The 25835-nt window shown below is 40.6% G+C and overlaps 1 protein-coding gene across 1 annotated transcript in view; it reads left to right on the top strand.

Annotated features, from left to right (window-relative positions):
- The window catches only part of pfkla (phosphofructokinase, liver a), a 66381-nt gene that overhangs the window by 16752 nt on the left and 23794 nt on the right, over window positions 1–25835 (top strand). Inside the window, exons 4-9 of the mRNA XM_036959534.2 lie at window positions 7728–7917; window positions 8099–8264; window positions 11745–11789; window positions 11908–12016; window positions 22671–22766; window positions 24343–24435. Coding sequence (XP_036815429.2) covers window positions 7728–7917; window positions 8099–8264; window positions 11745–11789; window positions 11908–12016; window positions 22671–22766; window positions 24343–24435 — 699 coding nt within the window. The remainder of the gene's footprint in view (window positions 1–7727; window positions 7918–8098; window positions 8265–11744; window positions 11790–11907; window positions 12017–22670; window positions 22767–24342; window positions 24436–25835) is intronic.

Raw genomic sequence — 25835 nt, 5'->3', positions numbered from 1 at the left:
GTAAGTCTCTCTGGATAAGTGTGTCTGCTAAATGACTCACTAACTGTAAGTCTGTCTGGATAAGAACAGAACGTCTGCTAAATGACTCACTAACTGTAAGTCTGTCTTGATAAGAACGTCTGCTAAATGACTCACTAACTGTCAGTCTGTCTTGATAAGAACGTCTGCTAAATGACTCACTAACTGTCAGTCTGTCTGGATAAGAACGTCTGCTAAATGACTCACTAACTGTCAGTCTGTCTGGATAAGAACGTCTGCTACATGACTCACTAACTGTCAGTCTGTCTGGATAAGAACGTCTGCTAAATGACTGACATGTAAATGTACTAAATGGAGTAACTACCATGTTGTTGATCCTTCCTCAGTTTTCTATTACGGCCATTAAACCCTGGAACTGTTTTAAAGTCACCATTGGCCTCATGTTTTAGCCATCTACCAATAGGTGCCCTCTTTGCGAGGCCTTGGAAAACCTCCCTGGTCTTTGTGTTTGAATTTCACGTTTCAATCATGTTTAACATTATTATTGCATACAGAGTGAGTCCACGAAAATAATTATATGACTTGTTAAGCACAGTTTTCCTGTGCTCGTGCTCGAGGATAGCACAGGTGTTTTTCCCAAGGAACCAAGATGTTTCTTACCATAGAGCTACCGATGCTGACAGCTGGTGAAATGCCTGGGGAGGTCTGAATGTTTTGTTTTGTCTCAAGTGGAGACCTTTGAGGACTGAGGGGAGGTGTGGCCCGATGGAACCGAGCCAGCCATAGATTTCATCGTGGCTGAGGAAGGCGCCGGAGTCTCAGACACTATACGGTCTGAAGATCTGAACCCGAAGGAGAATCCCCTGGGTTGGAAATAGGGTATAGGATGAATGCGCGGCATCCTCAGAGGGTGGAAAAACTGATGTCTGGATTCCCAAAGCCAAAGAATCACAATCAGTTCCACATTGACCGCTGCCTCCAGCAGATGACGTTGTTCCATTGCTGGATAGAAATCTGTAGGTCCTCTAGTAGGCATCCAGTAGGTCCTCTAGAAGCGTCAGTCCATTTTCCACAGGCGGGGGAGACTTTCCCGGTGAGAGGTCCCTGTGAAGCACTGGTCAGTCGGTCAAAGAGTGGTAACAGGGCAGGGAAACTCTCAGCATATCAGAACTACGTTCAGCCTGAGGTGTAGAGAAGGAGAAGGTAGGTGGCCGTGGTTTCCCCAGCAAGTTGTGGAAAGCTGCGATTTGCTTTCTTAGGGTAGAAAGCTCAGTCCAATCGATAGTCCTCCTCAAGTAGGTCGTTGTTGCATTGAAAATCCGGTTGGTCCACAGTGTCCCGGAAAATAGCATAGCAAACACAACTCCTAGAACTCAGGAAGCATTCGCCTCCATGAGAAGAGGCAGTCCCAAATCGGGAAAATCCAAGCAGCTATCTTATTTTTATTTAACCAGGTAGGCCAGTTGAGAACAAGTTCTCATTTACAACTGCGACCTGGCCAATATAAAGCAAAGCAGTGCGACAAAAAAAACATATTTGTTAGCTTGATGGCTAGCAGCTCTTTGAAAGTGTCAGCTCTAGCCTTTAGCTCAGTGCGGACTTTGCCTGTAATCCATAGCTTCTGGTTGGGATATGTACGTACGGTCACTGTGGGCATGACGTCATCTATGCACTTTTTAATGAAGCCGGTGACTGATGTGGTACACTAGTCAATGATATTGAATGAATCCTGGAACATATTCCAGTCTTTGCTAGCGAAGCAGTCCTGTAGCTCAGCATCCACTTTATCGGAACACCTCTGAATTGAGCAAGTCACTAATACTTCCTGTTTGAGTTTTTTTCTTTTTAGCAGGAAGCATGAGGATAGAGTTATGGTCGGATTTGCCAAGTAGAAGGTGAGGGAGGGCTTTGTATGTGTGGACTAAAGGTGATCTATGGTTGTTTTTTCACCTCTAGTTGCACAGGTGATATGAAAATCACCAGCCACTATGGGTGCCACCACAGGATGTGCATTTTCTTGTTTGTGTGAATATGGAACCAAATACTACACTTTTTACTGCTTTAATACACACATTGTGAATTTGTCCAAATACTTTTGGTTCCCTAAAATGGGGAGGACTATGTACAAAAAGTGCTTTAATTTCTAAACGGTTCACCTGACATGGATTAAAATATTCTCAAATTAAAGCTGGCACTTTAACCTTTCATTTCAAATCCAAAGTGTTGGAGTACAGAGCCAAAACAACAACAAAAATTGTCACTGTCCCAATACTGTTGGAGCTCACTATCTCTTCTCTGTTCTCTCCCTCCCTGCCGGTCTAGTTCTGCAGATGGTAAGTTCTTTCTGTGTGTGGTGCTGGAGCCTATATCATCAGTCTCTCGTCAGTAGATAAATAGCATCTTATGTTCTAGTGTATTTTTATACTCTTATCAATGTTTTAAAGCAGTCTAATTTAGTGTTTTTTTTGTGTGTGTGTTTGTATTGTTGAATGTTATACAAACGGGGGGTTCTGATCCTGAATGCTGATTGGTTAAAACTGCATTTCAGTCGGTCTCTATTCCACAAGTTACCACCGGCTAAATCTATGACGTTGAAATGCCTATTTACTCTGTTCCATCTGACTGCGCATTCCACTGTCTCATCAGCCCAGCCAGGCAATTTATACAACTTGAAACAGATCTCCACTATAAAAAGCGTCTTGACATTATCTCACATTTCTTTTCGCCTAACATTTTGTTTTCAAAAGCGGAGATTTGTTTAAACCTTGCTGTCTGTCTCTCCGACGTATCCCACTTCTGACATATGTTCAAATGGGCTCCCGAGTGACACAGCGGTCTAAGGCACTGTAGCTCAGTGCTAGAGACGTCACTACAGACCTTGGTTCGATTCCAGGCTGTATCACAACCGGCCGTGATCGGGAGTCCCATAGGTCAGCGCACATTTGGCCCAGCGTCGTACAGCTTTGGCCTGGGTAGGCCGTCATTGTAAATAAGAATTTGTTCTTAACTGACTTGCCCAATTAAATAAATGTTAAATAAAAAAATGTAAGATTTTCAAAATTGCTTCAATGTTCAAATTTGATCTCCAGATGTCTGTGTTGTGATGAGACAGACAGGCAGGCAGCGTTTCCCAGCCAGTCGAAATCATGAATCGGCTGTCATAATTTTTATGCATATAGTTAATTTGGAAAGTATTCAGACCCTTTTTCCACATTTTGTTACGTTACAGCCTTATACTAAAATTTATTAAATTATGTCTTTCCCTCATCAAGCTACACACAATACCACATAATGACAAAGCGAGGACAGTTTTTTTTTTTGTTGTAATTTATAAAATGTAAAAAAAGATACCTTATTTACAAGTATTCAGGACCTATGAGACTCACAGTTGACAGTGCATGTCAGCGCAAACACCAAGCCATGAGGTGGAAGGAATTGTCCGTAGAGCTCAGAGACAGGATTGTGTCGAGGCACAGATCTGGGAAAAGGTACCAAAACATTTCTGCAGCATTGAAGGTCCCCAAGAACACAGTGGCCTCCATTCTTAATAAAAAAAAATAAAAAAAATGATCCTTTTATTTAACTAGGCAAGCCAAACCCGGATGACGCTAGGCCAATTGTGCTATGGGACTCCCAATCACGACCAGATATGATACAGCCTGGATCCGAACCAGGGACTGTAGTGATGTCTCTTGCACTGAGATGGCAGTGCCTTAGACTGCCGCGCCACTCAGGAGCCCTAATTCTTCAATTCTCCAATCCCATTTTTAAATGGAAGAAGTTTGGAACCACCAAGACTCTTAAGAGCTGGCCAACTGGACCAAACTGAGCAATTGGGGAGAAGGGCCTTGGTCAGGGAGGAGACCAAGAACCCGATGGTCTCTCTGACAGAGTTCCTATGTGGAGATGGGAGAACCTTCCAGAAGGACAACCCTCACTGCAGCATTCCACCAATCAGGCCTTTATGGTAGGGTGGCCAGACGGAAGCCACTCCTCAGTAAAAGACACATGACAGCCCGCTTGGAGTTTGCCAAAAGGCACCTAAAGGACTCTCAGACCATGAGAAACAAGAATCTCTGCTCTGATGTAACCTTGATTGAAGTCTTTGGCCTGAATGCCAAGCGTCACGTCTGGAGGAAAAAAGGCACCATCCCTACGGTGAAGCATGGTGGTGGCAGCATCATGCAGTGGGGATGTTTTTCAGGGACTGGGAGACTAGTCAGGATTGAGGCAAATATGAAGGGAGCAAAGTACAGAGATGTCTGATGAAAACCTGCTCCAGAGATCTCAGGATCTCAGACTGGGCAAAGGTTCACCTTCCAACACGACAACGACCCTAAGCATACAGCCAAGACAACGCAGGTCTCTGAATGTCCTTGAGTGGCCCAGCCAGAGTCCGGACTTGAACCTGATCAAACATCTCTGGAGAGACCTGAAAATAGCTGTGCAGAAACACTCCCCATCCAACCTGACAGAGCTTGAGAGGATCTGCAGAGAAGAATCAGATAAACTCCCCAAATACAGGTGTGCCAAGCTTGTAGCGTCATAGCCAAGAAGACTCGAGGTTGTAATCGCTGCCAAAGGTGCTTCAACAAAGTACTGAGTAAAGGGTCTGAATACTTATGTAAATGTGATATTTCAGGATTTTTTTGTTTCTAAATTTGTAAGAATATCTACAAACCTGTTTTTGCTTTGTCGTTATGGGGTATTGTGATGTCATTGTGGGGTATTGTGATGTCATTATGGTGTATTGTGATGTCATTATGGTGTATTGTGATGTCATTATGGTGTATTGTGATGTCATTGTGGGGTATTGTGATGTCATTATGGGATATTGTGTGTCGATTTGAGTGGGGGAAAACAATTTAGTCCATTTAGATGGGCTCCCGAGTAGCACAGGCACTAAGGCACAGGCACTATAGTCACCCTGGTTCGAATCCAGGCTGAATCACATCCAGCCGTGATTGGGAGTCCCATAGGGCTGCGCTTAATTGGCCAAGCATCGCCCCGATTTGGCCGGTGTAGGCCATCATTGTAAATAAGAATTTGTTAACCGACTTGCTAAATATATACATTTTTAAATTGTTATTAAGAATAAGGCTGTAATGTAACAAAACGTAACAAATTGTGGAAGAAGTCAAGAGGTCTCAATATTTGCCGAATGCACTGTATATACAAAAAAAGGTCAAACAAAATGAAGTGCAGCTAGTTTGCAGTTTTTCCAGCTTCAGTTTGAAATGATTGTGTTAGCTGTGTTGTTGGCTAGCTCCTGTGAACAACAGTGTCCTGACGAGAGAGCACATTTCCTATGCCAGGTGAAATCACACCTAATTAGCTCATTGTTATGGATGTATCCAAGTAAATGTCACTAGGAAACCGTTTGCAAATGCAGACACTTTGCTGTTATTCTGGCTGCACTTTCTGACGCGACCATGAGTTAGCCTTATTTAGCTGGCTCGCTAGCAGGCAAGGGATAAGAACGTTGCCAGCCAGTATGGCAATGGAACATTTAGAACGAACGACTGGGTCGCGTCCATAGATACAGAACGACTGGGTCGCCATAGATACAGAACGACTGGGTCGCCATAGATACAGAACGACAGGGTCGCCATAGATACAGAACGACTGGGTCGCCATAGATACAGAACGACTGGGTCGCCATAGATACAGAACGACTGGGTCGCGTCCATAGATACAGCAGGCTCCAAAATTACTGGCACCCCTGACTGGCAATGCACAAACAATGCTTAAACAAATATAAACACTATAATTATAGAGAGAGACTCAAAACACCAACGTGATAAATACTGTACTTTATTAATGTTTCAATGGAACCCAACAAAATAATTTATTGATTTAATAAAAAATCATTGTCCTCCAAATCAAGGTTTCACAATTAATGGCACCCTTAAAAATTATTGTAAATAACATCTACCAAAATTAAACCACAAATTAAATTCCACTTATTTAAGTTTATCTAAGTCTTAAGGAACTATATTGAGCCATTACATTACTTCCTGTTTCACTAGGGTATCAAAATGAGGTAACACACATGCAATATCCCTTTGTCATCCAACACCATGAAGAAAATAACAGAACTGGCAGTTCAAAAGAGACAGATGGTCGTAGACCTTCATATATCTGGTAATGGCTACAAGAAGATCCACAAACGATTGACTATACCACTGAGCACTGTCAGGGCAATTATTAAAACATTCAAAAGATCACCGGGTTTGAAAAAGCACCATCAGACGCCACCTCCACAACCACAGGCTCTTTGGAAGGGTTGCCAGAAGAAAGCACCATCAGACTCCACCTCCACAACCACAGGCTCTTTGGAAGGGTTGCCAGAAGAAAGCCCTTTCTGACCACAAGACACAGACGCAAGCGCTTGGAGCCAAACGTAATTTAAATTATGACTGGAAGAAGGTGCTCTAGTCAGATGGGACCAAAATGGAATGTTTTGGTCAGATACAGCATTGGCATGTTTGGCGTAGAAACAGAGATGCAACAAGGAGAGGCACCTCATACCCACGGTGAAACAGAGATGCATACAAGGAGAGGCACCTCATACCCACGGTGAAACAGAGATGCATACAAGGAGAGGCACCTCATACCCACGGTGATACAGAACATAAAGACTGAACGACTGGGTCGCGTCCATAGATACAGAACAAAAGACTGAACGACTGGGTCGCGTCCATAGATACAGAACAACAAGACTGAACGACTGGGTCGCGTCCATAGATACAGAACAACAAGACTGAACGACTGGGTCGCGTCCATAGATACAGAACAAAAAGACTGAACGACTGGGTCGCGTCCCTGGCAACCGAACCGATAGAATAAACGACCAGGCGGCTTGGGAAGCAACCCCAGATTTGAGGTGGAACTATATATTGTGGAAGGATGAAATAGTATGAATAAATTAATCAAAATAACTTTTGTAATGAATATATGTACATTATTTTAATATGTTGGTAACCCATTGTATAAATGTGATAATGCCCCACACCTCCTCCAAACACCGTCTTCTCGGGCATTATCAGTTAAATGTTTGTTCTCAGAGTTGTCCTAATGCTGTGTGAAGGCGGACTGAATGTCCCTCTCTGTCCAATGAATGCTGTGTTGTATAGCCTGTACATGTTATGTGTGGGTCTACTGTTATCCATTGCCATGGTTGTATACATTGCCATGGTTGTATACATTGCCATGGTTGTATACATTGCCATGGTTGTATACATTGCCATGGTTGTATACATTGCCATGGTTGTATACATTGCCATGGTTGTATACATTGCCATGGTGCTTTCCATTACAATGCAGTTGTTAACTATTAGTCTGGAATGCTGTTTTTCATTGAAAACCGCTGCATAGTCAATCCAACATCTCCATTGGCCGTGCACCTGCAGAGTTCCGCATTGTTACAAAATTAGGTAGGCTTTTAGTGTGCAACTGTGATGTTAACTATTGCTACCTCAGCCCTGCTAAATATATTTGCTTTGATTGAAAATCTGCTGTTTCTGTGTGCCATAGGTTGACTGCATTCTTCTTTGCTGGAGTGTACTCTATAGTATAACATACCATCTCAGGGAGGGAGGGAGAGAGGGAGAGAGGGAGAGAGAGAACTTCAGTTCACACAGGACACCAGATAATGCAGGAGAATTTACACCAGATAGGACAGACTGACCCTAGATCCCTGGCGCATAGATACTGGTGACTGTGACCTCCTTCGGTCTCTCCCTCAGGGTGGCACGGTGATCGGCAGTGCTCGCTGTAAGGTCTTCACCACGCGGGACGGTCGCCTGGCAGCAGCCTTTAACCTGGTGAAGAGAGGCATCACCAATCTGTGTGTGTGTGGAGGAGACGGCAGCCTCACCGGAGCTAACATCTTCAGGACCGAGTGGACTGGACTGCTGGCTGAACTGGTTCAGAAAGGTACACACCCACACACACACTCTCTCTCTCTTAATGAAATACTTATTCTGTAATGAACACATTATGCTTCATAGATCCTTGGCTTTTCTGAGTCATTTCACCATATTTTGGGTTTGGATATGGCATCCAGTATTTTTACACTGTGTGTGTGTGTGTGTGTGTGTGCGTGCGCCCCCTGCAGGCCGGATCACCGACACCCTAGCGAAGCAGCATGATCACCTGAACATCGTAGGGTTGGTTGGATCTATAGACAATGACTTCTGTGGGACAGACATGACCATAGGCGCTGACTCCGCCCTGCATCGCATCATGGAGATAGTGGACGCCATCACTACCACCGCACAGAGGTACACAGTTTAATCAGTTTACATGTTAGTCACTTAACAGACGCTCTTATCCAGGGAGACTTACCACAACATAGGTCTAGGACTGTGGGACAACACAGGTCTAGGACTGTGGGACAACACAGGTCTAGGACTGTGGGACAACACAGGTCTAGGACTGCGCATCCTATAAACAGGGTTCATACCGACTTTGACAAGGTACATTTTTCAAGCACTTCATACAGGGCCTAATACAGGGCCTAATATAGAACCCCGCCCCCCAAAATAAAAACATGCAAAAATTGTCCAATAGAAATCAACCAATTCATGAATAATTGTGTTTTTATTCAATGCATGGATATTCAAATTATTATTACATTCTAAAATATGTGACAACATTTTTCTGTGGCCTATGCAGGCACACTTAATAAAGCCGTGAATAGTGACAGCATTAAAACCTCTTAGGATCCCTAGTGATCCCTTCCCACTCTAATCCCGTTAACGGGATTGATTTGACAACAGCCAGTGAAATTGCAGCGCGCCAAATTCAAAAACAGAAATACTCATAACACAAATTCATAAAACATGCAAGTGTTATACATCAAAATAAAGCTTAACTTCTTGTTAATCCAGCCGCTGTGTCAAAACTTTACTGTGTAAGCAGACCATGTGATTATCTGAGGACAGCGCCCCGCATACAGTCACATGAAAATCAGATTTCAACCAGGCAGGTGCGCGACAAAAGTCAGAAATAGCGATTTAATTAATGCCTTACCTTTTGAAGATCTTCTTCTGTTGGCACTCCAAAACGTCCCAGAAACATCACAAATGGTCCTTTTGTTCGATAAATTCCTTCTTTATATCCCAAAAATGTAAATTTATTTGGCGGTTTCAACTCGCCCAACATGCCTACAAAGTATCTAAACTTGGTCCAAACATTTCAAACAACGTTCCTAATCCAACCTTAGGTACCCTAAAACGTAAATAATCGATCAAATTGCAAACGGGATATTCTGTGTTCAATACCGGAAAAAAACAACATGGAGCGTGATCCAGATCATGCGCACCAAAAGACTTGAGTCCATCTGAGTGACACATGGAAAGAACAGGACTACTTCTTCATTTCTCAAAAATAAAAAGATCAACCAATTTCTAAAGACTGTTGACATCTAGTGGAAGCCATAGGAACTGCAACCAGGTTCCTCATAAATAGGGTTTCCCATAGAAAATGAAATTGAAAACACAGTGACCTAAAATAAAAGTTCCCTGGATGGTTTGTCCTCGGGGTTTCGCCTGCCAAATCAGTTCTGTTATATTCACAGACATTATTTTAACAGTTTTAGCAACTTTAGAGTGTTTTCGATCCAAACCTACTAATAATATGCATATCCTAGCTTCTGGGCCTGAGTAAAAGGCAGTTTACTTTGGGCACGCTTTTCATCCGAACTTGAAAATAGTGCCCCCTAGCCCAAAGAGGTTAAAACAAATGCCTTATTTACATAAGTATTCAGACCCTTTGCTATGAGACTTGAAATTGAGCTCAGGTGCATCTTGTTTCCATTGATTATCCTTGAGATGTTTCTACAACTTGATTGGAGTCCACCTGTGGTAATTCAATTGATTGGACATGATTTGGAAAGGCACACACCTGTCTATATAAGGTCCCCCAGTTGACAGTGCATGTCAGAGCAAAAACCAAGCCAAGAGGTCGAAGGAATTGTCCGTAGAGCTCCGAGACAGGATTGTATCGAGGCACAGATCTGGGAAAGCGTAGCAAAACATTTCTACAGCATTGAAAGTAAAGTGACGAGACAATCATGATATACACTGCTCAAAAAAATAAAGGGAACACTTAAACAACACAATGTAACTCCAAGTCAATCACACTTCTGTGAAATCAAACTGTCCACTTAGGAAGCAACACTGATTGACAATAAATGTCACATGCTGTTGTGCAAATGGAATAGACAACAGGTGGAAATTATAGGCAATTAGCAAGACACCCCCAATAAAGGACTGGTTCTGCAGGTGGTGACCACAGACCACTTCTCAGTTCCTATGCTTCCTGGCTGATGTTTTGGTCACTTGAATGCTGGCGGTGCTTTCACTCTAGTGGTAGCATGAGACGGAGTCTACAACCCACACAAGTGCCTCAGGTTTTGCAGCTCATTCAGGATGGCACATCAATGCGAGCTGTGGCAAGAAGGTTTGATGTGTCTGTCAGCATAGTGTCCAGAGCATGGAGGTGCTACCAGGAGACAGGCCAGTACATCAGGAGTGTGGAGGAGGCCGTAGGAGGGCAACAACCCAGCAGCAGGACCGCTAACTCCGCCTTAGTGCAAGGACGAGCAGGAGGAGCACTGCCAGAGCCCTGCAAAATGACCTCCAGCAGGCCACAAATATGCATGTCTGCTCAAACGGTCAGAAACAGACTCAATGAGGGTGGTATGAGGGCCCGACCTCCACAGGTGGGGGTTGTGCTTACAGCTCAACACCATGCAGGACGTTTGGCATTTGCCAGAGAACACCAAGATTGGCAAATTCGCCACTGGCACTCTTCACAGGTTCACACTGAGCACATGTGACAGACGTGACAGAGTCTGGAGACGCCGTGGAGAACGTTCTGCTGCCTGCAACATCCTCCAGCATGACCGGTTTGGCGGTGGGTCAGTAATGGTGTGGGGTGGCATTTCTTTGGGGGGCCGCACAGCCCTCATGTGCTCGCCAGAGGTAGCCTGACTGCCATTTGGTACCGAGATGAGATCCTTAGACCCCTTGTGAGACCATATGCTGGTACGGTTGGCCCTGGGTTCCTCCTAATGCAAGACATTGCTAGACCTCATGAGGCTGGAGTGTGTCAGCAGTTCCTGCAAGAGGAAGGCATTGATGCTATGGACTGGCCCGCCCCTTCCCCAGACCTGAATCCAATTGAGCACATCTGGGACATCATGTCTCGCTCCATCCACCAACGCCACGTTGCACCACAGACTGTCCAGGAGTTGGCGGATGCTTTAGTCCAGGTCTGGGAGGAGATCCCTCAGGAGACCATCCGCCACCTCATCAGGACCATGCCCAGGCGTTGTAGGGAGGTCATACAGGCACGTGGAAGCCACACACACTACTGAGCCTCATTTTGACTTGTTTTAAGGACATTACATTAAAGTTGGATCAGCCTGTAGTGTGGTTTTCCACTTTAATTTTGAGTGTGACTCCAAATCCAGACCTCCATGGGTTGATAAATTTGATTTCCATTGATAATTTTTTGTGTGCTTTTGTTGTCAGCACATTCAACTATGTAAAGAAAAAGTATTTAATAAGAATATTTCATTCATTCAGATCTAGGATGTGTTATTTTAGTGTTCCCTTTATTTTTTTGAGCAGTGTATAATAAACAGAGTAGCAGCAGTGTGTGTAAGTTCAATTCTTAAATTCAATGACAACATGAATGTGGTTTGTACTAAATTGCTTTTAAAATCAGTTCTGAGTAAAGAGTTTATTTTACAGCCACCAGCGTGCATTTGTCCTGGAGGTCATGGGACGTCACTGTGGGTAAGTTAAGTTCCACATGTTAATGTTGTTATTTTAGGGTCGTTGTTATGTGTGACTGTATCCTCTGTAACCTCTCTAAAACAGGCCATTCCATTCCATTAATTTTCTCTCTCCACAGGTATCTAGCGTTGGTGTCTGCTCTGGCCTCCGGAGCAGACTGGCTCTTCATCCCAGAGGCTCCACCATTAGAGGGCTGGGAGGACCACATGTGTGCCCGCCTGGAGCATGTGAGGCTGGGACTAGTTCTATATTCTATACTGTTCTATCCTGTTCTATTTTATTCTATACTGTTCTATCCTTTTCTATTCTGTTCTGTTCTATCCTGTTCTATTTTATTCTATACTGTTCTGTTCTATTTTATTCTATACTGTTCTATCCTGTTCTATTTTATTCTATCCTGTTCTATCCTTTTCTATTCTGTTCTGTTCTATCCTGTTCTATTTTATTCTATACTGTTCTGTTCTATTTTATTCTATACTGTTCTATCCTGTTCTATTTTATTCTATCCTGTTCTATCCTTTTCTATTCTGTTCTGTTCTATCCTGTTCTATTTTATTCTATACTGTTCTGTTCTATTTTATTCTATACTGTTCTATCCTGTTCTATTTTATTCTATACTGTTCTGTTCTATTTTATTCTATACTGTTCTATCCTGTTCTATTTTATTCTATACTGTTCTGTTCTATTTTATTATATACTGTTCTATCCTTTTCTATTCTGTTCTGTTCTATCCTGTTCTATTTTATTCTATACTGTTCTATTCTATCCTGTTCTATTTTATTCTATTCTATTCTGTTCTATTTTATTCTATACTGTTCTATTCTGTTCTGTTCTATCCTGTTCTATTTTATTCTATACTGTTCTATTTTATTATATACTGTTCTATCCTGTTCTATTTTATTCTATACTGTTCTATCCTTTTCTATTCTGTTCTGTTCTATCCTGTTCTATTTTATTCTATACTGTTTTGTTCTATTTTATTCTATACTGTTCTATCCTGTTCTATTTTATTCTATACTGTTCTATCCTTTTCTATTCTGTTCTGTTCTATCCTGTTCTATTTTATTCTATACTGTTCTGTTCTATTTTATTCTATACTGTTCTATCCTGTTCTATTTTATTCTATACTGTTCTGTTCTATTTTATTCTATACTGTTCTATCCTTTTCTATTCTGTTCTGTTCTATCCTGTTCTATTTTATTCTATACTGTTCTATTCTATCCTGTTCAATTTTATTCTATTCTATTCTGTTCTATTTTATTCTATACTGTTCTATCCTGTTCTGTTCTATCCTGTTCTATTTTATTCTATACTGTTCTATTTTATTATATACTGTTCTATCCTGTTCTATTTTATTCTATACTGTTCTATTTTATTCTATACTGTTCTATCCTTTTCTATTCTGTTCTGTTCTATCCTGTTCTATTTTATTCTATCCTGTTCTATTTTATTCTATACTGTTCTATTTTATTATATACTGTTCTATCCTGTTCTATTTTATTCTATACTGTTCTATTTTATTCTATACTGTTCTATCCTTTTCTGTTCTGTTCTGTTCTATCCTGTTCTATTTTATTCTATCCTGTTCTATTTTATTCTATACTGTTCTCTCCTTTTCTATTTTATTCTATCCTGTTCTATTTTATTCTATACTGTTCTATCCTTTTCTATTCTGTTCTGTTCTGTTCTATCCTGTTCTATTTTATTCTATCCTGTTCTATTTTATTCTATACTGTTCTCTCCTTTTCTATTTTATTCTATCCTGTTCTATTTTATTCTATACTGTTCTATCCTTTTCTGTTCTGTTCTGTTCTATCCTGTTCTATTTTATTCTCTCCTGTTCTATTTTATTCTATCCTGTTCTATTTTATTCTATACTGTTCTATTTTATTATATACTGTTCTATCCTGTTCTATTTTATTCTATACTGTTCTATTTTATTCTATACTGTTCTATCCTGTTCTATTTTATTCTATACTGTTCTATTTTATTCTATACTGTTCTATCCTTTTCTGTTCTGTTCTGTTCTATCCTGTTCTATTTTATTCTATCCTGTTCTATTTTTTTCTATCCTGTTCTATTTTATTCTATACTGTTCTATTTTATTCTTTACTGTTCTTTTTTATTCTATACTGTTCTATCCTGTTCTATTTTATTCTATACTGTTCTATCCTGTTCTATTTTATTCTATCCTGTTCTATCCTGTTCTGTTCTATTTTATTCTATTCTACATGGAACAAAAATTGAAATGCAACAATTTCTAAGATTTTACTCAGTTACAGTTCATATCAGAAAATCGGTCATTTGAAATAAATTCATTAGACCCTAATCTATGGATTTCACATGACTGGGCAGGGGCGTAGCCATTGGTGAGCCAGGCCCAGCCAATCGGAATGAGTTTTTTCCCACAAAGGGGCTATATTACAGACAGAAATACCCCTCAAAATGTCTTGGATTTTCTTTTTCAGATCATGAAACATGGGACCAACACTTACTACATCAATCAAATGTATTTATACCACCTTTTTAACATCATGTCACAAAGTGATATACAGAATCCCAGCCTAAAACAGCAACCAATGCAGATGTAGAAGCACGGTGGCTAGGAAAAACTCCCTAGAAAGGCAGGAACCTAGGAAGAAACCTAGAGAGGAACCAGGCTCTGAGGGGTGGCCAGTCCTCTTCTGGCTGTGCCGGTAGAGATTATAAGGGTACATGGCCATCAAGGCCATATCGTTCTTCAAGATGTTCAAACGTTCATAGATGACCAACAGGGTCAAATAATAATCACAGTGGTTGTAGAGGGTGCAACAGATCAGCACCTCAGGAGTAAATGTCAGTTGGCTTTTCATAGCTGAGCATTCAGAGGTCGAGAGAGAGAGAGAGAGGGAACACATTTAAGTTTACACAGGACACCAGATAAGACGACATAATTGCACCAGATATAACAGACTGACCCCAGCCCCCTGGCACATAGACTATTGCAGCATAGATACTGGAGGCTGAGACGGGGGGGTTAAGGGGACACTGTGGCCCCGGCCAACCCGGCAGGATATAACCCCACCCACTTTTCCAAAGCACAGTACCCACACCATTAGCTGGATATAAACAGACCATCATCTGACTACCCTGAGACAAGGCTGAGTATAGTCCCAACACCACTAGATGGATATCAACAGACCACCATCTGACTACCCTGAGACAAGGCTGAGTATAGTCCCAACACCACTAGATGGATATCAACAGACCACCATCTGACTACCCTGAGACAAGGCTGAGTATAGTCCCAACACCACTAGATGGATATCAACAGACCAACATCTGACTACCCTGAGACAAGGCTGAGTATAGTCCCAACACCACTAGATGGATATCAACAGACCACCATCTGACTACCCTGAGACAAGGCTGAGTATAGTCCCAACACCACTAGATGGATATCAACAGACCACCAACTTACTACCCTGAGACAAGGCTGAGTATAGTCCCAACACCACTAGATGGATATCAACAGACCACCATCTGACTACCCTGAGACAAGGCTGAGTATAGTCCCAACACCACTAGATGGATATCAACAGACCACCATCTGACTACCCTGAGACAAGGCTGAGTATAGTCCCCACACCACTAGATGGATATCAACAGACCACCAACTTACTACCCTGAGACAAGGCTGAGTATAGTCCCAACACCACTAGATGGATATCAACAGACCACCATCTTACTACCCTGAGACAAGGCTGAGTATAGTCCCAACACCACTAGATGGATATCAACAGACCACCATCTGACTACCCTGAGACAAGGCTGAGTATAGTCCCCACACCACTAGATGGATATCAACAGACCACCATCTTACTACCCTGAGACAAGGCTGAGTATAGTCCCCACACCACTAGATGGATATCAACAGACCACCAAGTTACTACCCTGAGACAAGGCTGAGTTTAGCCCAGGGAGATCTCCACCGCAGGAGCCCGAGTGGGCGCAAAACTGGACAGGAAGATCACGTCTGTGACTCAACCCACTCAAGTGATGCCCCCCTCCTAGGGACGGCATGGAAGAGCACTAGTAAGCCAGTGACTCAGCCCCTGTAATAGGGTCAGAGGCAGAGAATCCCAGTGGAGAGAGGGGAACCGGCCAGGCAGACTCATCAAGAGTGGTTAGTTGCTCCAGTGCCTTGCCATTCACCTTCACACCCCTGGGCCAGACTACACTCAATCATAGGACCTACTGAAGAGATGAGTCTTCAATAGAGACTTAAAGGTTGAGACCGAGTGCATCTCTCACATGGGTAGGCAGACCATTCCATAAAAATGGAGCTCTATAGGAGAAAGCCCTGCCTCCAGCTGTTTGCTTAGAAATTCTAGGGACAATTAGGAGGCCTGCGTCTTGTGACCGTAGCGTACGTGTAGGTATGTACTGCAGGACCAAATTGGAGAAACAGGTCGGAGCAAGCCCATGTAATGCTTTGTAGGTTAGCAGTAAAACCTTGAAATCAGCCCTTGCTTTGACAGGAAGCCAGTGTAGAGAGGCTAGCACTGGAGTAATATGATCACATCGTTTGGTTCTAGTCAGGATTCTAGCAGCTGTGTTTTGCACTAACTGAAGTTTATTTAGTGCTTTATCCGGGTAGCCTAACCTAGAAGTGACAAAAGCATGGATAAGCTTTTCTGCATCATTATTTTACAGAAAAGTTCTGGTTTTTGCAATTTTACGAAGTTGGAAAAAGCTGCCCTTTAAATATTCTTGATGTGTTTGTCAAAAGAGAGGTCAGGGTCCAGAGTTTTGGGGATTCACCACTTCTTCATCGAAATGCATAGCTGTGTGTCGTCTGCATAGCAGTGACATTGTGTTTACGAATGACATCGCAAAGAGGTAGAATATATAGTGAAAACAATAGTGGTCCTAAAATGGAAACTTGAGGAACACCGAAACTTACCATTGATTTGTCAGAAGACAAACCATCCACAGAGACTAACTAATATCTTTCTGACTGTTGCCATCTAAACCAGGCCAGAACTTGTCCGTGTAGACCAATTAGGTTTTCCACTCTCTCCAGAAGAATGAGGTGGTTGATGTTGTCCAAAGCAGCACTAAGGGGCCTGCCGTGTTCTGAGGTACTGCATCTCAGTAACCCATTTCACTAAAAAGGGGGAAAAAGGTAACAAAAAACAAAGCAGCAGGTTAGGGTTAGTGTTAGGAGGACAGACACAAAGGTCTGACGCCACTAAAAGCTCATTTACCACGTGTGCATTCTCAGTGCTGCATGTTGCATTTATATGTTTGTTCAGCATATATTCTAGCCTCTTCTACACCTGCATTGCTTGCTGTTTGGGGTTTTAGGCTGGGTTTCTGTATAGCACTTTGTGACATCAGCTGATGTAAGACGGGCTATATAAATACATTTGATTTGATCTTCTGTTATACAGTGCATTTGGAAAATATTCAGACCCCTTGACTTTTTTCACATTTTGTAATGTTAAAGCCTTATTCTAAAATTGTAAATTCAATTTTAGAATAAGTTGATTGGACATGATTTGGAAAGGCACACACTTGTCTATATAAGGTCCCACAGTTGACATGTCAGAGTAAAAACCAAGCCATGAGGTCGAAGGAATTGTCCGTAGAGCTCCGAGACAGGATTGTGTCAAGGCACAGATCTGGGGAAGGGCCCCAAAACATTTCTGCAGCATTGAAGGTCCCCAAGAACACAGTGGCCTCCATCATTCTTAAATGGAATAAGTTTGGAACCACCAAGACTCTTCCTCGAGCTGTCTGCTCGGCCAAACTGGGCAATCGGGGGAGAAGGACCTTTGTCAGGGAGGTGACCAAGAAGCCTATGGTCACGCTGACAGAGCTTCAGAGTTCCTCTGTGGAGATGGGAGAACCTTCAGGTGAAGTAAAATGCACATGACAACCTGCTTGGAGTTTCCAAAAGGCACCTAAAGGACTCTAGTGAGGAACAAGATTCTCTGGTCTGATGAAACCAAGATTGAACTCTTTGGCCTGAATGCCAAGCGTCACGTCTGGAGGAAACCTGGCACCATCTCTACAGTGAAGCATGGTGGTGGCAGCAGCATGTTGTGGGAATGTTTTTCAGCGGCAGGACAACGACCCTAAGCACACAGCCAAGACAACGCAGGAATGGCTTCGGGACAAGTCTCTGAATGTCCTTCAGTGGCCCAGCCACAGCCCGGACTTGAATCCGATCTAACATCTCTGGAGAGACCTGAAAATAGCTGTGCAGAAACACTCCCCATCCAACCTGACAGAGCTTGAGAGGATCTGCAGAGAAGAATCAGAGAAAATCCCCAAATACAGGTGTGCCAAGCTTGTAGCGTCATACTCAAGAAGACACAAGGCTGGAATCACAACAAAGTTGTTCTATTCTATGTCTTGTTTTGTTTTATTCTATATCCTGTTATATTCTCTGTTCTGTTCTAAAGTCTGTTATGTGTTCTGTTCTAGATTATATTCTGTTCTATTCTGCTCTGTTCTATGCTCTGTTCTATTCGATATTTAGTTCTGCTTTGCTCTGTTCTATATTGTGTTATATTCTATGTTCTGTTTTGTTCTGCTCTATTCTGTTCTATTATATTCTGTTCTGTTATATTCCGTTCTGTTATATTCTGTTATATTATAGTCTATATTCTGTTATATTATATTCTGTTATATTATAGTCTATATTCTGTTATATTATATTCTGTTCTGTTATATTCTATATTCTGTTCTATTATATTCTATATTCTGTTCTATTATATTCTGTTCTATTATATTCTATATTCTGTTCTATTATATTCTGTTCTATTATATTCTATATTCTGTTCTATTATATTCTGTTCTGTTATATTCTGTTATATTATAGTCTATATTCTGTTATATTATATTCTGTTATATTATAGTCTATATTCTGTTATATTATAGTCTATATTCTGTTCTGTTATATTCTGTTATATTATATTCTGTTCTGTTATATTCTATATTCTGTTCTATTATATTCTGTTCTGTTATATTCTATATTCTGTTCTATTATATTCTGTTCTGTTATATTCTATATTCTGTTCTGTTATATTCTATATTCTGTTCTGTTATATTCTATATTCTGTTCTGTTATATTCCGTTCTATTATATTCTGTTCTGTTATATTCTATATTCTGTTCTATTATATTCTGTTCTGTTATATTCCGTTCTATTATATTCTGTTCTATTATATTCTGTTCTGTTATATTCTGTTATATTATAGTCTATATTCTGTTCTATTATATTCTGTTCTGTTATATTCTATATTCTGTTCTATTATATTCTGTTCTGTTATATTCTATATTCTGTTCTATTATATTCTGTTCTATTATATTCTGTTATATTATAGTCTATATTCTGTTCTGTTATATTCTATATTCTGTTCTATTATATTCTGTTCTGTTATATTCTGTTATATTATAGTCTATATTCTGTTCTATTATATTCTATATTCTGTTCTATTATATTCTATATTCTGTTCTATTATATTCTGTTCTATTATATTCTATATTCTGTTCTATTATATTCTGTTCTGTTATATTCTGTTATATTATAGTCTATATTCTGTTCTATTATATTCTGTTCTGTTATATTCTATATTCTGTTCTATTATATTCTGTTCTGTTATATTCTATATTCTGTTCTATTATATTCTGTTCTATTATATTCTATATTCTGTTCTATTATATTCTGTTCTATTATATTCTGTTCTGTTATATTCTGTTCTATTATATTCTATATTCTGTTCTGTTATATTCTGTTATATTATAGTCTATATTCTGTTCTATTATATTCTGTTCTGTTATATTCTATATTCTGTTCTATTATATTCTGTTCTGTTATATTCTATATTCTGTTCTATTATATTCTGTTCTATTATATTCTATATTCTGTTCTATTATATTCTGTTCTATTATATTCTGTTCTGTTATATTCTATATTCTGTTCTGTTATATTCTGTTCTATTATATTCTATATTCTGTTCTGTTATATTCTGTTCTATTATATTATATATTCTGTTCTATTATATTCTGTTCTATTATATTCTGTTCTATTATATTCTATATTCTGTTCTATTATATTCTGTTCTATTATATTCTGTTCTGTTATATTCTGTTCTATTATATTCTATATTCTGTTCTATTATATTCTGTTCTGTTATATTCTATATTCTGTTCTGTTACATTCTATATTCTGTTCTGTTATATTCTGTTCTATTATATTCTATATTCTGTTCTATTATATTCTGTTCTATTATATTCTATATTCTGTTCTATTATATTCTGTTCTGTTATATTCTATATTCTGTTCTGTTACATTCTATATTCTGTTCTATTATATTCTGTTCTGTTATATTCTATATTCTGTTCTGTTACATTCTATATTCTGTTCTATTATATTCTGTTCTGTTATATTCTATATTCTGTTCTATTATATTCTGTTCTATTATATTCTATATTCTGTTCTATTATATTCTGTTCTATTATATTCTGTTCTGTTATATTCTGTTCTATTATATTCTATATTCTGTTCTATTATATTCTGTTCTATTATATTCTATATTCTGTTCTATTATATTCTGTTCTGTTATATTCTATATTCTGTTCTATTATATTCTGTTCTATTATATTCTATATTCTGTTCTATTATATTCTGTTCTATTATATTCTGTTCTGTTATATTCTGTTCTATTATATTCTATATTCTGTTCTATTATATTCTGTTCTATTATATTCTGTTCTGTTATATTCTGTTATATTATAGTCTATATTCTGTTCTATTATATTCTGTTCTGTTACATTCTATATTCTGTTCTATTATATTCTGTTCTGTTATATTCTGTTCTATTATATTCTATATTCTGTTCTATTATATTCTGTTCTGTTATATTCTATATTCTGTTCTGTTACATTCTATATTCTGTTCTGTTATATTCTGTTCTATTATATTCTATATTCTGTTCTATTATATTCAAATCAAATCAAATTTATTCATATAGCCCTTCGTACATTAGCTGATATCTCAAAGTGCTGTACAGAAACCCAGCCTAAAACCCAAAATAGCAAGCAATGCAGGTGTAGAAGCACGGTGGCTAGGAAAAACTCCCTAGAAAGGCCAAAACCTAGGAAGAAACCTAGAGAGGAACCAGGCTATGTGGGGTGGCCAGTCCTCTTCTGGCTGTGCTGGGTTGAGATTATAACAGAACATGGCCAAGATGTTCAAATGTTCATAAATGACCAGCATGGTCGAATAATAATAAGGCAGAACAGTTGAAACTGGAGCAGCAGCACGGTCAGGTGGACTGGGGACAGCAAGGAGTCATCATGTCAGGTATTCCTGGGGCATGGTCCTAGGGCTCAGGTCCTCCGAGAGAGAGAAAGAAAGAGAGAATTAGAGAGAGCATATGTGGGGTGGCCAGTCCTCTTCTGGCTGTGCCGGGTGGAGATTATAACAGAACATGGCCAAGATGTTCAAATGTTCATAAATGACCAGCATGGTCGAATAATAATAATAAGGCAGAACAGTTGAAACTGGAGCAGCAGCACGGCCAGGTGGACTGGGGACAGCAAGGAGAGAGAGAGAAAGAAAGAGAGAAGGAGAGAATTAGAGAACGCACACTTAGATTCACACAGGACACCGAATAGGACAGGAGAAGTACTCAAGATATAACAAACTGACAAACTGTTCTATTATATTCTATATTCTGTTCTATTATATTCTGTTCTATTATATTCTATATTCTGTTCTATTATATTCTGTTCTATTATATTCTGTTCTGTTATATTCTGTTATATTATAGTCTATATTCTGTTCTATTATATTCTGTTCTATTATATTCTATATTCTGTTCTATTATATTCTGTTCTATTATATTCTATATTCTGTTCTGTTATATTCTATATTCTGTTCTATTATATTCTATATTCTGTTCTATATTCAGTTCTATTATATTCTATATTCTGTTCTATATTCAGTTCTATTATATTCTATATTCTGTTCTATATTCAGTTCTATTACATTCTGTTCTTTGTTATATTATGTTCTATATTCTGTTCTATATTCTGTTCTATATTATATTCTATATTCTGTTCTATATTCTGTTCTATTATATTCTATATTCTGTTCTATATTCAGTTCTATTATATTCTATATTCTGTTCTATATTCAGTTCTATATTCTGTTCTATATTCAGTTCTATTACATTCTGTTCTTTGTTATATTATGTTCTATATTCTGTTCTATATTCTGTTCTATATTCTGTTCTATATTCTGTTCTATATTCTGTTCTATATTCAGTTCTATTACATTCTGTTCTTTGTTATATTATGTTCTATATTCAGTTCTATATTCTGTTCTATATTCTGTTCTATATTCTGTTCTGTTATATTCTGTTCTATATTCTGTTCTATATTCTGTTCTGTTATATTCTATATTCTGTTCTATTATATTCTATATTCTGTTCTATATTCAGTTCTATTATATTCTATATTCTGTTCTATATTCAGTTCTATTATATTCTATATTCTGTTCTATATTCTGTTCTATTATATTCAGTTCTATTATATTCTATATTCTGTTCTATATTCAGTTCTATTACATTCTGTTCTTTGTTATATTATGTTCTATATTCTGTTCTATATTCTGTTCTATATTCTGTTCTATATTCTGTTCTATATTCTGTTCTATATTCTGTTCTATATTCTGTTCTATATTCTGTTTCATTCTGTTCTCTATTCTGTTCTGTTCTTTTGCATTCTGTTCTGAAGAGCCAAATACACTGAAAGACACTGGTGTAGTGTGTGTGCAGAGTGTCAGTAATATATTTGTGTGTGTGTGTGATGTGTTTGTGTGCAGAGTCGCAGTAAGGGCTCCAGACTGAACATAGTAATCATCGCTGAAGGGGCCATCAACAGAGCTGGTGAACCGATCTCTTCAAGCTACGTCAAGGATGTACGTCTTTAAGCAGCTCATTCCGTGTGCCTCTGTCTTTGTATGAAAGCCTGATAAACTGCATCAGTATTAATCACATAGTGACTTCTTATACTTTGTGGGACCATGACAATGCGTCCCAAATTTGACCCTGTTCCCTTTGTAGTGCACTATAAAGAGAACAGGATGCATCCCATGACTGTATAAACATATGTGTTCCCTTTGCTGACTTGACCTCGTTTCTCCATGTCTATTTCCTGGCTGACTGCTCCTCTCTCCATGTCTATTCCCTGACTGACTGACTGACTGACTGGCTGACTGCTCCTCTCTCCATGTCTATTCTCTGACTGGCTGACTGCTCCTCTCTCCATGTCTATTCTCTGACTGGCTGACTGCTCCTCTCTCCATGTCTATTCTCTGACTGGCTGACTGCTCCTCTCTCCGTGTCTATTCTCTGACTGGCTGACTGCTCCTCTCTCCATGTCTTTTCTCTGACTGGCTGGCTGACTGCTCCTCTCTCCATGTCTATTCCCTGACTGACTGACTGACTGGCTGACTGCTCCTCTCTCCATGTCTATTCTCTGACTGGCTGACTGCTTCTCTCTCCATGTCTATTCTCTGACTGGCTGACTGACTGGCTGACTGCTCCTCTCTCCATGTCTATTCTCTGACTGGCTGACTGCTCCTCTCTCCATGTCTATTCTCTGACTGGCTGACTGCTCCTCTCTCCATGTCTATTCCCTGACTGACTGACTGACTGGCTGACTGCTCCTCTCTCCATGTCTATTCTCTGACTGGCTGACTGCTCCTCTCTCCATGTCTTTTCTCTGACTGGCTGGCTGACTGCTCCTCTCTCCATGTCTATTCCCTGACTGACTGACTGGCTGACTGTCTATTGACTGGCTGGGTGACTGCTCCTCTCTCCATGTCTATTCCCTAACTGGCTGGCTGGCTGGCTGACTGCTCCTCTCTCCATGTCTATTCTCTTCCCTGGCTGGCTGGCTGGCTGACTGCTCCTCTCTCCATGTCTATTCCCTGGCTGACTGCTCCTCTCTCCATGTCTATTCCCTGGCTGACTGCTCCTCTCTCCATGTCTATTCCCTGGCTGACTGCTCCTCTCTCCATGTCTATTCCCTGACTGGCTGGTCCTCTCTCCATGTCTATTCCCTGGCTGACTGGCTGGCTGACTGCTCCTCTCTCCATGTCTATTTCCTGACTGGCTGACTGACTGCTCCTCTCTCCATGTCTATTCCCTGACTGACTGGCTGGCTGGCTGGCTGGCTGACTGCTCCTCTCTCCATGTCTATTCTCTGACTGACTGGCTGGCTGGCTGACTGCTCCTCTCTCCATGTCTATTCACTGACTGACTGGCTGATTGCTCCTCTCTCCATGTATATTCTCTGACTGGCTGGCTGACTGCTCCTCTCTCCATGTCTATTCCCTGACTGACTGGCTAACTGCTCCTCTCTCCATGTCTATTCCCTGACTGACTGTTCCTCTCTCCATGTCTATTCTCTCACTGACTGGCTGACTGCTCCTCTCTCCATGTCTCCATGTCTATTATCTGACTCTCTCCCTGTCTCATGTCTCTTTGTAGCTGGTAGTGAAGAGGCTGGGCTATGACACACGGGTGACAGTCCTAGGTCATGTACAGCGAGGGGGAACACCCTCCGCCTTCGACCGGGTGCTGGTGAGTTCAGCTCCTTAACACTTGTTATACTACTGTACTGGAGGCCCCTACTGTACTGGAGGCCCCTACTGTACTGGGGGCCCCTACTGTACTGGGGGCCCCTACTGTACTGGGGGCCCCTACTGTACTGGAGTCCCCTACTGTACTGGAATCCCCTACTGTACTGGACTCCCCTACTGTACTGGACGTAGTGGAGTAGTGTGGAGTAGTGTGCTGTTCGGTTTAGATTGGAGTAGTGGGCTGTTCCGTTTAGATTGGTGTAGTGGGCTATTCCGTTTAGATTGGAGTAGTGGGCTGTTCGGTTTAGATTGGAGTAGTGGGCTGTTCGGTTTAGGTTGGAGTAGTGGGCTGTTCCGTTTAGGTTGGAGTAGTGGGCTGTTCCGTTTAGGTTGGAGTAGTGGGCTGTTCCGTTTAGATTGGAGTATTGGGCTGTTCCGTTTAGATTGGTGTAGTGGGCTATTCCGTTTAGATTGGTGTAGTGGGCTGTTCCGTTTAGATTGGACTAGTGGGCTGTTCCGTTTAGATTGGACTAGTGGGCTGTTCCGTTTAGATTGGAGTAGTGGGCTGTTCCGTTTAGATTGGTGTAGTGGGCTATTCCGTTTAGATTGGTGTAGTGGGCTGTTCCGTTTAGATTGGACTAGTGGGCTGTTCCGTTTAGATTGGTGTAGTGGGCTGTTCCGTTTAGATTGGACTAGTGGGCTGTTCCGTTTAGATTGGACTAGTGGGCTGTTCCGTTTAGATTGGTGTAGTGGGCTGTTCCGTTTAGATTGGTGTAGTGGGCTGTTCCGTTTAGATTGGTGTAGTGGGCTGTTCCGTTTAGATTGGACTAGTGGGCTGTTCCGTTTAGATTGGTGTAGTGGGCTATTCCGTTTAGATTGGAGTAGTGGGCTGTTCCGTTTAGATTGGAGTAGTGGGCTGTTCCGTTTAGATTGGTGTAGTGGGCTGTTCCGTTTAGATTGGACTAGTGGGCTGTTCCGTTTAGATTGGTGTAGTGGGCTATTCCGTTTAGATTGGAGTAGTGGGCTGTTCCGTTTAGATTGGAGTAGTGGGCTGTTCCGTTTAGATTGGAGTAGTAGGGTGTTCGGTTTTTAGTTTGGAGTAGTGGGCTGTTCCGTTTAGATTGGAGTAGTGGGCTGTTCCGTTTAGATTGGTGTAGTGGGCTATTCCGTTTAGATTGGAGTAGTGGGCTGTTCCGTTTAGATTGGTGTAGTGGGCTGTTCCGTTTAGATTGGTGTAGTGGGCTATTCCGTTTAGATTGGAGTAGTGGGCTATTCCGTTTAGATTGGAGTAGTGGGCTGTTCCGTTTAGATTGGTGTAGTGGGCTATTCCGTTTAGATTGGAGTAGTGGGCTGTTCCGTTTAGATTGGAGTAGTGGGCTGTTCCGTTTAGATTGGAGTAGT

The sequence above is a fragment of the Oncorhynchus mykiss genome, chromosome 22 (assembly GCF_057628025.1).
Source record: "Oncorhynchus mykiss isolate SJ-2025 chromosome 22, ASM5762802v1, whole genome shotgun sequence".
NCBI classification, from domain to species: Eukaryota; Metazoa; Chordata; class Actinopteri; order Salmoniformes; family Salmonidae; genus Oncorhynchus; species Oncorhynchus mykiss.
The sequence above is the reverse complement of the archived record's forward strand: the minus strand, read 5'-3'. Positions and strand labels throughout refer to the sequence as shown.